Source organism: Phacochoerus africanus, chromosome 6 (genome assembly GCF_016906955.1).
Source record: "Phacochoerus africanus isolate WHEZ1 chromosome 6, ROS_Pafr_v1, whole genome shotgun sequence".
Lineage (NCBI taxonomy): Eukaryota > Metazoa > Chordata > Mammalia > Artiodactyla > Suidae > Phacochoerus > Phacochoerus africanus.
This window is the reverse complement of record NC_062549.1, coordinates 130,086,104-130,102,569: the sequence shown is the minus strand read 5'-3', so window position 1 is coordinate 130,102,569 and position 16,466 is coordinate 130,086,104. Positions and strand designations below refer to the sequence as shown.

Here is a 16,466-nt window from a genome sequence, read left to right as displayed (position 1 = left end):
CCGGCACTCAGCATCCAACGTCCTAGACTTTCATGGCTTCCCTACCAAAACGCATGAAAAGACCCAAAAAGGGATGCGGTTTCATTTAAAAACTTAAAAATATTCACAAAAACACCGTAACTTGCCAACACTGACCTCGCCCTCATTCTTTTGCAATAGGGAAAAAAAAGGAAATGATGCTGAGGTTTTTTTCTTTTAAAATGATGTTATTTTTCTTCCAAAAACACACTGAGGAGAGAATATTTACTTTGCTTTTTTATACAAAAGATGTACTACCAGAAAAAAAAGGTGAGATTAAAAATCAGAGATATTCAAGTTTGCATGAAGCTCAGTGATAAATAACCAATTTTGGGTTGCCATTTAAATCTGCTCTTGTTATCAGAAAAATTAAACATTTACGTTGTTTTCCTAAATTAAATATTTAGGAAAAAGTAAAAAACATTCACACAAACAAACACTTCGAGCCTGGATGAAACGTTATGTCCTCAGAAAACACACCGCCACAGAAAAATCGAGAATAGGTAATTTCTAGGTCTAAGCTAGAGAGAATGACCAAGATGAAAGAACTGATCTAAAACTCATAAAGTAAAAAAATACATAAAATATAATTTTGTTATTTGAAATGTCAAACTTACTTTCTTTAATTTTTTGTTTTTGTTTTTTGTTATTAGTTTATTTTCTTGTAGCAAATTTTCACATCTGCTTTTCACCATGTCAGCTGCTTCTTGCAATTTTTGTATCTGAAAAATAAAAAAATATTAGAGTTATATGCACTATTATTATGACCATGATATGAAATAAAAAGCTGAAAATTTGAAATTAAATTTTAAATTTCAAACACATCATTATTTCCCTATTAATAGTCAGTCTGTTTCTCTAATGTCATTCCTTCTTTATAATACAGGACTCACCCAATGCTCTAATCTACAGTTCTTTTATGATCTACCTGTCTTTTCCCATCAATACTTCTAGAATCTTCACTCGAGCTCTGAACATTCAAGAGAGCTCTTCATTTGCGGGTCACTGTCACTTTAGAGCGTCAGTCTCTGGTCCAAGTTGGCTCCCAAACCATTTATTTCACTCTCCCAATCGAGATCTGCTCCGAACTATCTAAGCACTTCATACAAGGCCCAGGGCCAAGAATGCAGGAACCCCTCCGCAGTATTCTTGCTGGGGGTTAAACCAGAACAACCAGCTGGGAGACCCAAGGACATTCCCAAGAACACGGGCAGTCCGCCACAGCCTCCTCCCTTCTTCCCTCTGGCCCCCAGGGCATATTCTCACTGGACGGTCAACCCGTTTCCCACCTAAACCATCGGATGGAGCCCCCGGTACTCACCTACACTACACCCTCCTGAACACCGACCCCAGGGTCTTTGTTCTTCAAACACTCTCTTCCAAGAAAATCAAGCTCTTTATTGACCAGTTTGTGACCCATTATTCAAGCCCTTGTGAAGGCCCATTTTTCAAATGAAGTTTTTCTTAAATACTCACTTTCCAAAACATCAGCGTTTCTATTCATCCCTAATGAATATATGTGCGGGTCCATGCATACTGACATGGGGGCTCTTCCAGGTCTTTCATGCGACTAAGTCTAACTAATACATTATTTGGAAAGAGGAAATACTGGGCTTTCATGCCCTGAAAGGGAGTCATTAGTCTAAGTCAATACCATGAAAAAATACAAGATGACAAATATAATCAAAATCAACTAAAAAATTATACATAAGATTCCCATTACACCTATGCAATCAATTTTAGAAATACTTTAGAAATATCCAACACAACTGCAGGCAATGTTTAAATCCAGAATCAGCAGAATCATCATTTTATAAAGGTATTTGAGATATGTCATATTCTATCACAAATAATAATGCCGTCTTGCTTCAGTTCTGCTTTTTTATATCCTGAACAAATACAGTGTTTTAAATTATCTACCAAATTTAGCAAACATTAAAGTAAATGCAATGGTCACCTGAGTTTTATAAACTTCAATAAGAGTTTTCTGTTGTTTTTCTACTTCTTGCAATTCTAAGAGTTCATTTTCAACAGAAACAACCTCGTCCTTCAGAGCAGTAAGTGTAGTCTATTAAGGAATATATAAATAGATTTTATAAATCATTAGAATTCATTCATACTCCAGTGCTATAGCATTATTAAAAGAAACTCATTTATCAACAAGCTAATAAAATAATTGTTTCTGAGCGTAAATAATTATCATCTAAAATCAGGAATTTCAAAAAAATTAGTACTACTTATGAACAATCTTAATAAGACTTATTCAAGACATAATTTTAAATTTTAGAAACTTACTGATAGGAGTTCCCTGGTGGTCCAGCAGTTAAGGACTCGGCATTGTCACTACTGTGGCTCATGTGATCCCTGACTTGGGAACTTCCACGTGCCATAGGCACAGCCAAAAAAAAAACCCAAAAAACCCAAAACTTTACTGACAAAAAAGACTTGGAAAACAGACCATTTCCTAGAAGGAAAGACTCAATACTACGGACGGATATACCAATTTTTTTCTAATCAATGAAACTTTACTGCAATTACAACCAAAAGTATTAACAGTTGAGGGGAAAAGGAATATGACAAAATTAATTGAAAATTCATGAAGAAATATAAATAGAAGAGACTAATAAAATTTTAAAAGGATACTAAGTAGAGAATCTCAGTACTTATTAGATATTAAAATGTGAAAAGAACTAAAATCATTAAGACACTGACATAACAGAGAGTTCCCACCGTGGCTCAGTGGTAAACCCAACTAGTATCCACGAAGACACAGGTTTCATCTCTGGCTTCACTCCGTGGGTTAAGGATCCAGCACTTCCATGAGCTGTGGTGTAGGCTGCAGACATGGCTCAGATCTGGCGTTGCTGTGGCTGTGGTGTAGGCAGCAGCTGCAGCTCCAAACGACTCAACCCCCTAGCCTGGGAACTTCCATTTGCCGTGGGTGTGGCCCTCAAAAGGAGGAAAAAAATTTTTCTTAAGATATTAACATAATAATGCAGATGTCTATAGAGTAGAAAAAGAAAAACACACTAAAATTACATTTAGTTATTACAAAGGTTAGATGTTTATTTTTATTTTATTTTATTTGTTTTTGTCTTTCTGCCCTTTCTAGGGCTGCTCCCGCAGCACATGGAAGTTCCCAGGCTAGGGGTTGAATCAAAGCTGTAGCCACCGGCCTTCACCAGAGCCACAGCAACGCGGGATCCGAGCCACGTCTGCAACCGACACCACAGCTCACAGCAACGCTGGCTCCCCAACCTACTGAGCACAGCCAGGGATCAAACCCGCAACCTCATGGTGCCCAGTCAGGCCCGTTAACCACTGAGCCACGATGGGAACTCCTAGATTTTTAAATACACGGGGAATATGGATTACTGCATAATGGAATAAGACAACTATTCATTAGGAAAAAAACTAATTGCATCCAAACATGATTTTTTATATTAGTTAATTATAAATTTACTTAAGTGTATTAAATATAACAAATAGAGCTTTAATTTTTTTTTCCCAGAAGAACCAAGTAAAATTTGATTTGATCTTAGGATAGCAAAAACCCAACTAAGTATAAAATCAAAGATGATATCAAGAGCTGTAAGGGTCTGAAGTTTTATCCTCCAAGTTTACCAGTTAGCCCAGAAGTTCCACAGATGCTGGAAGGGCCCTGGGTCGATCCTAAGTACCTTCTCACTCACAGCAGTAGCAGCAGCCGAGGAGCTGCCTCTGTGCTGGCTTCCTAAGCCCCACTTCCCACGGCAACCCAAAGAGGGCCAGATGACACCTGGATGTGCAGGGGGATGCGGAGAAGCCACCCTGAGCTTGGGGACCCAAATCCCTCCTAAAAGGCAGTAAGCATGCCTTTGGGTAGGAGGGAACACTGTTATCTTCCAAGGACGCTGCTACACAAACACCCTCAGAGAGAGTCCGGATCTCCTCACAGGCTGTCAGCACCACTGCGTGCAAGATCTGCAGAAATGTGACAGACTCCCAACGGAAGCCACAAAGGCAAAAAACCACACACACACACACACACACACACACAGAGCGCACGCGGGGCATGGTAACCCTGAAACACTTAGGAGACATCCAAGTGAAGATTTCAAGTAAGCGGGAGAACATACGTCTGGAATTCAGGGGCACGTCTAGGTGAGAGACAGACATTCAGGAGCCCCCAGGATATGGACGGAATTTAAAGCCCCAACACTAGAGAAGATCGCCTATCAAATCCGGAGAGATTTGTGTAACTTGCCCAGTGTGGGAAAACCTACAGGGACCCATCTCGGACGGGCGATTTGGAAATTTAACATTAAGAATAGGGCTTCCCTTGGGCCATTTTCACTCCTAGAGATTTATCTTAAGAAAACAGATACCCAAAAAGACTAAAACTATCCACACTTTTTTTTTTTTTGCCTTTTTGCCATTTCTAGGGCCGCACTCACGGCATAGGGAGGTTCCCAGGCTAGGGGTCTGATCAGAGCAGTAGTCGCCGCCTACACCAGAGGCACAGCAATGTGGGATCTGAGCTGCGTCTGTGACCTACCCCACAGCTCACGGCAACGCCAGATCCTTAGCCCACCGAGCGAGGCCAGGGATTGAACCCGCAACCTCATCGTTTCTAGTCGGATTCGTTAACCACTGTGCCACGACGGGAACTCCGCACATTTTTAATTTATAATAGCAAAAAAAAAAAAAAAATCTGAAAGTAGTCAAAAAATCTCTCAACTTACATACATGCTAAAAGAGTCACTTTACTGATCTATCAGTTGTGAGATTACTGGTGATTTTACATTTTTCCTGTGTGCTTTTCTGTTTTTCAAACTTTCTGTAATGGACAAAGAGAACTTTGCAGCCCTCTGAACAACTTCTGTTGTTGTGAACAGAGGTCACCGGACCCTGGAAACAGTACCGTCTTCATTTAAAACTAAACTCTAAAGCTGACTGTAACAAAATACAACATCAAGACAATTTATATTACAAACAACATATGCATAATACACCTAGATTTTTTAAATCCAGAGAATAACACATTAAAATTCATCTTTCTGAGTTATTAGTAGAGTACGATAATAAGTGAACTTTAACTCAATGATTTTTTTTACTCAGTACTGTTTTTGGCCATGCCTGTAGCATGTGGAAGTTCCTGGGCCGGGACTTGAACCCACACCACAGCAGCCACCTAAGCCACCACAGTACCAATGCTGGATCCTTCACCCACTGGGCCACAAGGGAACTCATATACTTGGGTACTTTAAAATTAATTCCATTGCCATGTAATTAAAGATTTATAATTAAGGAAATACTCTTCTAATCCCTTCTCCAAAGGATATCAATGAAATTAAGAAAATAAACATAATAAATAAAATTGCTTCCTCTTCGTGGATAAAACATTTAAAGAGCTCATTCAGTAAATACTGACTGAGAGCTACCTGTACGTCACACTTGCCCCGGGCACCCTGTGCCTACAGAGGAAGGAGTCGATGGGGAAAGACTCATCCCAGTGAGGAGACTTTGGGGAGAAGCGGCATTTAAGCTGAACCTCGAAGGAAAGTAGGATTTATATCCTGAGAAAAACAGCACCCCAAACTGTGAGAAGAGTAAAACTGCGGGGCTAGAGGGACACAGGAGCAACTGCGGAAACGACGAGCCTTCGCCGCGGGCTGGAGCCGAGGACGACCACAGGCCCAGGTCCTGCAGTCTCCCCTGCACCTGGGCGGGGCTGCCTGCCCGGAAAGGGGGAGTCGCGTGATGTGGGCCCTCCAGGACGTCTCCCCCAAGAGGATGAGATGGGAGCAAGCGGGGATGGCTCATCTTTTGTCTAAAACTTGGCTGCAGGGGACGGAGCTCCAGCAGCCCTTCTGAACGGCAGAGTGGAGCGCTAAGGAAGCAGCAGGTTCTCTGCTGCGGCGCCGCCGGTTTTCCAGACCCCCCTCTCCAGCCACGGGTCCTCTCCCGTCTTCTAGGCGCTGTCCTGCAAAACCAGCACGAGCCACTGAAAATGACGCCAGCGTCTTCGGCCGCGTCTCCTCAGGTTCCATGTCTCCAGGGCTCTGGGAATTCAAACGCCCTTTTTCCCAGAAAGCATAAAAGCTCCTCCCCCATCCTCTCTCTGCTACACATGAAGACCAATCACCCTCGCAGTTGACGACGCTGGAAAAGTCTTTCTGGTTACGCAGCAGCCGAGAACATACTTCCCGGTTTCAAACAGACCGTGCCTGAGGCTCTGTCCTCTTGTAACCATGACACCTAGAAATAATCTTACGCAGTAAACTCAATGTAATTTTGGATGATTTACCTAACTGCTAAAATTGGAGATGATATGCTTTCTTTTTTTAGGTTGAAAAGAAGAGACAGTTCTTCAACTTCGTAGATCTTATTTAATACTAACGAAAGCAATTTTTACATGTATCTTTGTATACAACTATAAACATTTAAATATTTACGTATAAGTATGTGCATATACAGCTATGTAAACGTAGCTTTAGAAGTTATTATAATGCAATAATCTAATACTCTGAGAAACAGAAAGGACAAAATGATGCAAAAGCATTATTCTAAACATGCTGTCCTTTCCAGGTACTTCTATTAAGCAGACCAAGCTGTCATCACAAATGCGTCCTGATGTGCACACACAGTACCTGCAACTTTGCATTCTCAAGATTTAGAGTTTCACTTTCACATTCAATTGAGTGAAGTTTTCTAAGAATTTCTTCACATGAATTTTTCCCATGGTCTTCCATTTTCTTCAGGTCTTCCAAAAGATGAATGATTTGCCTTTATGAAATAAATACATATTTTATCAAAGTCAGAAATTTTCATTCAAACTATGAGTGTGTTTCTGAAATGCCTTTGGTAGGGGCCACTGCTTCAAAAGTTAAAAGTTAACAGAGCCGTTCTCGCCGTGGCGGGATGGGACTGACCGTGGCTCTGCAGTGGCAGGGCACCTGTTTGAGCCCGGCCTGGCCCAGTGGGTCAAGGCTGTGGTGTTGCTACAGCCATGGCATAGGTCTCAGTTCGGCTCAGGTTGGCTCCCCGGCCCAGGAACTTCCATATGCCCTGGGGCAGCCAAAAAAGAAGAACATAAACGTTAACAGAACTGGCAGAACAAAGAAAATAGGAGGCAGGAATCTATAAGGTTAGCGCTACCGGAGTAAATGATCAGAAATAACTACCCACCCATGATGCCAAGGAAAAGGTACACAGCATTCTCTCTGCTGGTCAGCAAAACACCCAAACCAACCTCTACAGGCAGGTCTGCCCGTCCGTCATCTGCACATGTGCACACACATATGCACAGTTTCAGGGAAAAGGCTAAATAAAAGGATCAAGTGAGACAATAAACTCTAGAAGCAAATTGCATATGCTAGTTTTCAATGATAAAACTGAAGAAGATACATAGAAAATAATATTCAAAAGCATAGATGCAGAGTTCTTCACTGTTCGCTTGTCAATAACAAGTTTCACCGAAGTGTAAAATACATGTATTTTTGCTCATTTAATTTCTTTGTTATGCATTTAAGACACTTTAAGGAAAAATAATTTTTATTTTTATTGTTTTACAATGATTCTTATTTTTTCCACTATACTTGATTTAAGGAAAAGTAATTTTTAGAAATGTGAAAGCATTTATGCTTCTATTATAAACTTCGTTACATGCTGTTATGGAAACATTCTTTTTTAGGAGAGAACTACCACTTCCATTGAAGACAAGTTTAATGTTAACATTTACTGCAAATAATAGATAACATATACTCAAATACCAAATACTCACCACGTTCAAGATTTCAAAATGTGAACATCAGTGCACTTTTAACGTCATCATTTTTATCATATTTTCAAAGTGGAGTAAGAACAGTTTATAGAATTATAAACAGCAAAAACATCAAATGATATAGACCACAGTACATGCAATCCCTAAGAACCAAAATACAAACCAAAGAGGAAAGAACTGAAAACACTTCTTATTAAACAGCAAAAAGATTCTAAGTTTTTTTCTTACTTTTTCACTGTTTCAACCTGAACTTCCAATTCAGCTTTTTCTATCACGATTTCCTCATAATGACTTTTCCAGGCATTGGAAGCTGAAATTGTTTCAGACAACTTGGCTTCCTAAAAAATACATAAAGTACTCATCTTGTAATTTAATAACATTAGATTTTGTCCAGGGTCCTAAACACAATTATAAACAAGGAAACACTCATTCTACAAAGTATGAAACTTCTGCGAAGGAAAATCTCAGGGTACTACTCTGAACACAAGAAAACTCTAAGCTTTAATAATAACTTGATATTAGTATTGCTTTGTATGTACATTGTGGCAGTTCCAACTTAACATTGCAAGGATGTTGATGCAACTATTTTCAAACAATGTTTCATGAAGACTGAAGATAATTCCCTTTATATTTACTAACCTTGGCATCCTACCAGCAGGAGACGATGACAACCACAAAGAATCAGAGAAAGATGCCGTCCACGGCATCCACAGAGACCACCTACCCGTCCCAGGTGCCGCAGCATCTAACAGTACAGCCTCTCTCTGTTAGAAGGACGTCTAGCTCTTTTTTAAAATTGTGGTATAGCTGACGTACAGTAACTACATAAGTTCAGGGGTACAACACCCTTACACACAATTTCGAAGGGTTATATTCACTAGTGTTATTTTTTAGATTCCACATAAAGTGATATTATACAGTATTTGTCTGTCTGACTTATTTCCCTTAGAATAACGCCCTCCAAGTCCATTCATGCTGTTGCAAATGGCAAAATGTCATTCCTTTTTATGACGAACATTCAAACACACACACACACCCTCCTATAACCATTCATCTGCTAAAGCTGATGAACACCTGGCTTTTACCCCCGTATCCTGGCAGGTGTAAACAGTGCTATCAACACAGGGGCGCATGTATCTTTCTGAATGAGCGTTTTCAGTTTTTCAGATAAAGACCCAGGAGGGGTACTGCTGGGTCACAGGGCAATTCTATGCCAAGCTGTTTCGCAGAGACCATCCGACTGTCCTTCAAACGCTGGCACTGTCAGCAAGGACATAAAGTGGTGGAGGTGAGTGACCCACTCTGACTGCGAGCGCCCACGGGTTTCTGCTGGGGGCCGGGGTCTTGAACAGTGCCTGTCCCATAGCAGACTCTCAATAAACAACAGCCAGATGAACCTGCTCTCTACAGAGCCACACAGAGAGCGGCAGGCAGCCACCGTGCTCCCTCGCCCCTTTCTCTGAAACCAAATTCACTAGCGCGACAGTGCCAATCACTACGAATCAGAAGACTCCAAAGAAGTGCTATTAAGAGCTAACATTTAGGAGTCCCCATGGTGGCACAGCAGAGACAGTCCAACTAGGAACCATGAGGTTGCGGGTTCAGATCCCTGGCCTGGCTCGGTGGGTTAAGAATCCAGTGTTGCCATGAGCTGTGGTGTAGGTCGCAGACACGGCTTGGATCTGATGCTCCTGTGGCTGTGGTGGAGGCGGGCGGCTACAGCTCCGACTGGACCCCTCGCCTGGGAACCTCCATATGCCGTGGGTGTGGCCCTAAAAAGCCAAAAAAGAAAAAACAAACAAAAACCAGCAAGAGTTAACATTCACTGGGTGTTTCCTTCTTTCCTTCCATCACTCATCCACGCATTGAACAAGTGCTTATTCAGCACCCACTATGTGCAAGACATCTTTTGCTTACATTTTTATGGTAATATTTTTGATATATTGAAGAAAAATCAGTATTCTACATTTTATGTAAAATGAATATTAACATGCATTATGAACTGTACATTGGGCAATTATATGAGAATATAAATTAAGATACTTAGAAAATTCACCTGCAAGATAGTGCAAATGAGAAGTTTAAGACATTGACGTGATTAATCGCCGTGGGACGACTTCGAAAGGAGCAGTCAAGGAAGCCCCTCTGAAGAGACGTCAATTAAAAACATACCAGAACGATTCTTTACAGAATCAGCTATTCCTGAGCACGAGAAGAACACCACGGCCAAAGGCAACAGCACAAAACAGTGAAAGAGACACAGGCCATGCGTTAGAGGAGCGGAAAGGAGGCCCATGTGGCAAAAAAGCAGTCTGGCCGTCCCGGCACCGAGCGCTGACGTGTATTTCCTCGTCGGTCCCTCCTCACAGTCACGTGAGGCAGGCAGCATCATTCTCCCTGCGTCACGGCCGAGGAAACTGAAGCTTCCAGAGGGCTGGCTCCTAACCCAAAGGCACAAGGGGAAGGAGTGGAGAAGCCTCCCCGCACCCCGTTGTGGGCACAGGAGACAGGGCGCTACTGCGAGAGGAAAACCCCAAGAAGGTTCACGACGCCGTCTGCACCCCTCGAGGTACTGTCGCCTGGGCCTACCGCTTTCGAGATTGAGCACGTAGCCCTCAATTCTCTTATCCGGTTAAAGTCTTCTGAATGTAGGTTAAATATTAGAGTTTTAAAATGTTAACAGTTGAACTTATAAAATACGAGGTTTTGTTTACGCAAGCATTTATGCACGTTTGTTTTCATTTCGAAAGCCTCTAATAATCCTACACGCCATAGCAGAAGTTCTTAAGAGGCGGGATACCAGTGAGGCATTAAAAAGAGAAAATATTTTATTAATTGGTAGTTGAATAAATACAATTTGTCAAAAACAACAAAGCACTAGGTCCATTTTTCAACTGTGTAATACACTCGAAGATAACTTTCATATGGTGGGTTTACGTCAGCAAATGATTTTAAATTTACCACAGTTTAAGGGAAGTGAATTACTGAATGAAGTCATATGGTCCAATAACATAAATCAGCATTTCCCAAACTGGTGTTCCTTAGAACCAGTTCCAAGAGTTGCTTTACGGATAAAAGAAGAGTTCCGTGGTTAAGCAAGTGATGAGAAATTGTGAATCCAGTACCCTCCGGGACACTGCTTCAGCTTTACTCAAGGCCACGCTGTTGAATATACGTTACTGCGCCTTTCGTGGGAACGCAAATTGCCAAGAGTGAAGACGTATGAACGGTTAACCCTTAGTTGGCCACGGATGCTTTGGGACACAAAACAGGGCCTTTAAACAAAGTCCCAACGAAATGCTGATATAATTCAATATGCAATTTGACATTATGGAGTTCCTGTTGTGGCTCAGCAGGTTAAGAACCCGACATAGTATCCACGAGGATACAGGTTCGATCCCTGGCCTTGCTCAGTGGGCTAAGGATCGTGTTGCCACGAGATGCGGCCCATAGGTCCCTAGCCTGGGAATTTCCATATGCCGAAGGTGCAGCCATAAAAAGAAAATAATAATAAATTTGACATTTTATGTAATCTTTTAAAACAAAGACTAAAGCAAAAAAGAATGAGTAAAGGTTTTCTAGTATCAGCATTAAGAGAACAAGATTATTATATTAAGCATTATAAGGTTAACTATTTAAACTGAGCACATAAAACAGTTCTTTAAGGAAGAATGCATATACTTACCTGCTCTCTAATTTGGGAAGTGAGGTTTTCCATGTCTGCAGTAAAATGTTCAATCCTCTGCTTGTAAATTCTAGATGCCGTTTTTAGAGCAACAGTTTTTTGCCTACTTGATTCTTTCACTGCTACAGCCTCATGCTTACTCTTTTTCAACTGCAAGTTCCATTCGGATATCTTGGCTTTTAAACTCTAAAAAAAATTAGCAGTAATTAAATTATTTTACAACATGGTAAAAATACGTAAATAATCTTTCACATAGAATTTATCAAAAGGATTAATCATAAGATTTTATTAAAGCAAAATAGTGAAGAAAGTGAATTTCGCCAATGTTTACTTGTAACCAGTAACAGAATGCAAATTTAAAACAGATAAGCCTACATAAAACTACTACTTCTCTTACCAAAGACACTGATATTGGTGATTATGGTACAAACACTAATTCCTTTCAAAACTAGAATGTTCTAAAAATTTCGCATCCAGAATTTTATACATAGTACTAGTTACTGCAAATCCTAAAACTCTAATTCAGCTGGAGACCATTCAAACAATGGGTACATAAAGTTCAAAGGAACTGGCAGCTTCGACTATATCGTGACGGTTTAGTTCACATAACAAATGCTTAAAGGATATACGGTCAAATCCACAGGTCACGACGAGCGCAAATGAGTTAAACGTAAATCATTCATCGCATTTCCGCTTACTTGGATCGAGGAGCATATGGCCTGGCAGCTGGAAGAGTCACACCAGGATAATGAAAGTACTGCTTTGCCCAAGGAGGGCTACGTCTGCGGAAGTTACCACTCCAAGACCAAAGAGGGTCAGAAACACCATCACCAGACCCACGAGGGTTGGCAGAGGTGAAGCGCTGCTGCGGGACGTGCTTCCAGCCGCTGAGCTGGACGGTGTTAGCCGACACGACTGTCTCCTGCTGTCGCTCTTGGCGATGATAGAACGAGACACACAACATCAGGCTGGGGGCTGATGGCTACGACCCAGAGTGACAACGCTGTCTTCTGCTCAAAGCATCTTAAGACTCTGTATTTACAGAGATTTGAGCACTAACTCCCTCAGCATTCAAAGACAAGATGTTAGTGCTTTACATTCTTTGGAAAGTTGTGTAATACTGAAAAGAATGTAAACTTAGGACAGAATTTGAGTTTTAGTCTTCCATTACTTGGACACTGATTTTAATAAAAAAAAAAATCAAAGGCATCAGTAAAAGATGGAGCTTTTCCACTTAACTCTGTGATCAACAAAAAACTGTGTTTCTTAACTGCCACTAAAATTGAGATGAAGAAATACACCTTAAATAAGACCTAAAGACTTGATCTCTTTGAAAACTGACTCAGCAGACTAAGAGAAGCTGCAAAACATTTAAAAACTGTCTTTAAAAATCTATCTAAACTACGAAATCTCATGAACCACTTTAGCAAGTAGTTGGGGAAAATAAGAGCTAAAGTCTGCCTAAGAGAAAAGAAGAACCGCCCCCCCCCCCAAGCCCCGCAAGGAAACACAGCTGTCACTCCTCAGGAAACCACAGGGTGTCACCCTCACACCAGGAGAAACAGCCGCACGGGCCGTGAAAACCCTTACCACCAGCTGGAGGCTGCCGTCTCCGGCTCCAGCACTGGGAGGAAGGGGCTGGAGCTATCCAGTCAGCTTCGTAGTTTCTCAACAACCCCTCACACACGCCAAACAAATGGACACGTATTTAAAGTTAACTATCTGCCTTTTCCTGTTTCCAAAGAACCACACATGCAGCTTATTCCAGAGATAAGTATTCTGTCTCTTCTAACACTTGAAAATATTCTAACTCTAAATGCTATATTATAAAGGTCCAGCAAGGGAAATGGGTTCGAAGTATCTTTGGGGTAGCTCTCAGAGAATTAGAATATAACTTAAAAATTTTAAAGACCCAACATAATAGACTCAACAATACTACAAAATATGAGATTTATACTGCCAATCTTATTGTGTCTATACGCTAAAAAAACAAGCAAAAGACTCGTTAGAGCTAAATAAAAGAACTAAAATCCGACACCCAGTTACTTAATGCCTTAAATTCCAAAATGCGTTTAAGAAGGTAAAAAGTCCACAACCTAATGCGATTGCTGTTCATTTCTAAACAGTAGCATTTTGTAAGGGAATTTAAACTCAAAGTAATAGACAGATGAATGTCATGGCAAAATCTTAGGTTGTTTGGCCTTATAGGTGCTCTTCAAATTATCATGAATATAAAAAGTAACTGTTAACTTTTTTAAAAATGTTTAATTTTTAACTGAAGAAAATATTTCCAAGCACTTGCCCAACGTCCACTTGAGGACATAATTAAAAACTGTGTAAGAAAAATAAATGGTAGCAGATGATCTGAGAGGTTACATTACACGCATTCTCTTGTGTTTACCATGACAGAGCAATGCAATTTCAAATCAAGTTCATTGCCAGCACCCTAGGACACCAGGGAAAAGTACCCAGGAAATCTCTGGGGGAAAGAGCTTAAAATAAAAAAAAATTTTAAAGTTAAAAGCACCTGTAGGTAAAGGAGAAAATTTATACCCACATAAGCCTGCTTAATGTCCCTTTGATGGGCAAAAGCTTTATGACTCAGGGGTGCAAAGGCAAAGAGAAACTTAAGACACAAGCCCTCATGCTCAGGGGGGTGGGTCTTTGTACGCTTCTCTTCCGGAAGTGGGAACAGTGCCTCTTTTCCCCTGGCAGGAGATCCTGATGGCAGGAGATCCAGTTAGCTGGTGTCAGACCACAGCAACCTCAAGGCCGTAGCTTCAAGTCACAGGGACGCTTCCACAGGAATATTTATAAACTACTCAGTTTAAGCCAGAACATCCCCTTGAATTATCCTGCTAAAAAACCACCTAAGAAAGCCTTTGCTCAGTTATCTCAACATCAAAGCCAGGTTAACTGGTTTTAAGGTTGTTACCATTAGTAACAATTACAGAACAATGAGCGCTGCCGTCTACTTACTAAATCCGCATGAGACACGTATGTACACGCATAGCTGCATGAAAGATGACGGCCACATACCAAACGCTAAGGTTTTGGTATCTTAATTTTCTCTTTCCTATTTAACAAATTTTCCACAGTGAACATAAATTAATAATGGGAGCTCTTTAAAGACGAGCTCTACAAATCCTTCCTAGATTGGTACCGAGACAGCGTTTTTATACTGGGATTTGGAGCCAAATCTTTAGACCAGACGTCTGAAGCCTCAACTATGTATTTCCCATGGCAACGCGTAAACGGAAGTTTTTCAAAACCACTAAATTCCAGAATTAAGGGCGTTACTGTCGTTCATTAATCTTATCACTTAAACTATAAAAATGGATGGGTATTTATAACCTTTATGTATTCTTTTAATTTATCGTTCTCTGCTTCCTTTTTATGAATTTGGAACTGCAGTCGTTCATGTACTACTTTTACTGACTGTGAAAAACGATGCGCCTTCAGAGCATTTGCCTGCAACCGAGAAAACAAAACAGTGTGTTAGTTGCTGTATTTTCTCCACAATGTTAAACTTTACAGGACTTAGACACGGCCTAGGAAGTTGGTAAAGACAAGATGCCATTTACAGAAGAGTCCCAACTCTCCCTCCACTGCCAAGGGACTGTCTTTGTTCCGGTCGCGCCAGCGGCAGGAAGAAGTTCCCAGGCCAGGGATCGAACCTGTCCGTAGTGACAATGCCAGGTCCTTAACCAGTAAGGCCACCAAGGAATCCTCACCAGTGGACCGTGCATAAAACCAGAGGGATGTTTTCTCCCGTCCTTTTTATTTAATAACTCCCAATTATCTCTTTTTAAAAGTTCCTATCTATCCTCCTGACAAATACCAAAATTCCTTAATTTATAGTCAAACTGAAATGCAAATTTACACATAGGTCCCTAACTTATGCCAAGTACCCTGACTGAAACCCCATAAAAATCTAAAAAGGAAAAACAATTTTAAAAAATCAAGGTGTTATATTTGATTACATAAAACCTATAAAACACTAAACACTTTCTGTGTGTATTTCTGATGATATGAGGGCCAGTAGGGAAAGAAGAGAAGGAGGGAATCAATGTTAAGAAAATATGATGAATTAAACTCAAAATGTCTTACCTTTTCATTCTGAAACAGACAAGAAAGTTCCTGGATATAGGTCTCCTTTGCAAGTACCTCCTTCTTAAGATTCTTCAGCAAAATAATGTAAAGTTAGAAGCATCACAACTTGGATAATGTTGGCTTTTTATAAAACCAACCAGTGTACAAACAAAAAAATGTTGGAAGAGACAGCAAAGTATAAAAAGACTTACAGCGTTTTCGTTTTCATGATCAGTTAGCTTCTCTAGCAAGCTGGGTAAACAATTCCCTATCTGTGGAAAAAAGATGTTACAAATCAGAGTCCACAAAATATGTTTCTCCACATAAAAAAGCAGAACATGGAATAAGCGTCACTTAAGAAATGAATGTGGACGCTACTCTGCGCAGTTCAGGGGGTTGCTGTTTTAAAGTTAACCATCGGAAGGCTTCTGCCTAAGTGTTCCAAATTAAGCTTTGTCTACAATTTATGAATTTACCAAATTTATTTCTAAGTAAAGCCTCAACAAGTCAATGACATAAAAATCCCCCAAATTTTGAATACAAAGGAGGCTCTGCTTGTAAATAGATAAAAATGCTATTTGTAAACAGGTGAAAATTATAAGCCACTTAAAGTCTAGCAAAAAGAAATTTTTTTAAGAATTACAATAAATCAGTAACAGAATTCTGTGTGTGTGTGTGTGTGTGTGTGTATTGGGGGGGAGGGGTTGCTTTAACAGCCACACAGGCTAGAGATGATTGGAGCTGCAGCTGCCAGCCTACCCCGCAGCCACAGCAATGCCAGATGCGAGCCACATCTGCAACTACACCACAGCTCACGGCAGTGCCAGATCCTCAACCCACTGAGTGAGGCCAGGGATCGAACCCTCGTCCTCATGGATCCTAGTTGGATTCTTTTCTGCTATGCCA

The 16,466-nt window shown here is 40.7% G+C and overlaps 1 protein-coding gene across 5 annotated transcripts in view; it reads right to left on the bottom strand.

Annotated features, from left to right (window-relative positions):
* ODF2L (outer dense fiber of sperm tails 2 like) overlaps nt 1-16,466 on the bottom strand; it is a 362,976-nt gene that overhangs the window by 9,053 nt on the left and 337,457 nt on the right. For all 5 annotated transcript variants that reach the window (XM_047785402.1, XM_047785400.1, XM_047785399.1 and 2 more), the window contains 8 exons: nt 15,773-15,832; nt 15,579-15,650; nt 14,823-14,939; nt 11,469-11,654; nt 8,012-8,121; nt 6,651-6,786; nt 1,976-2,086; nt 636-740 (listed from right to left, as the gene is read on the bottom strand). In XM_047785402.1, the coding sequence (XP_047641358.1) occupies nt 636-740; nt 1,976-2,086; nt 6,651-6,786; nt 8,012-8,121; nt 11,469-11,654; nt 14,823-14,939; nt 15,579-15,650; nt 15,773-15,832 (897 nt within the window). The remainder of the gene's footprint in view (nt 1-635; nt 741-1,975; nt 2,087-6,650; nt 6,787-8,011; nt 8,122-11,468; nt 11,655-14,822; nt 14,940-15,578; nt 15,651-15,772; nt 15,833-16,466) is intronic.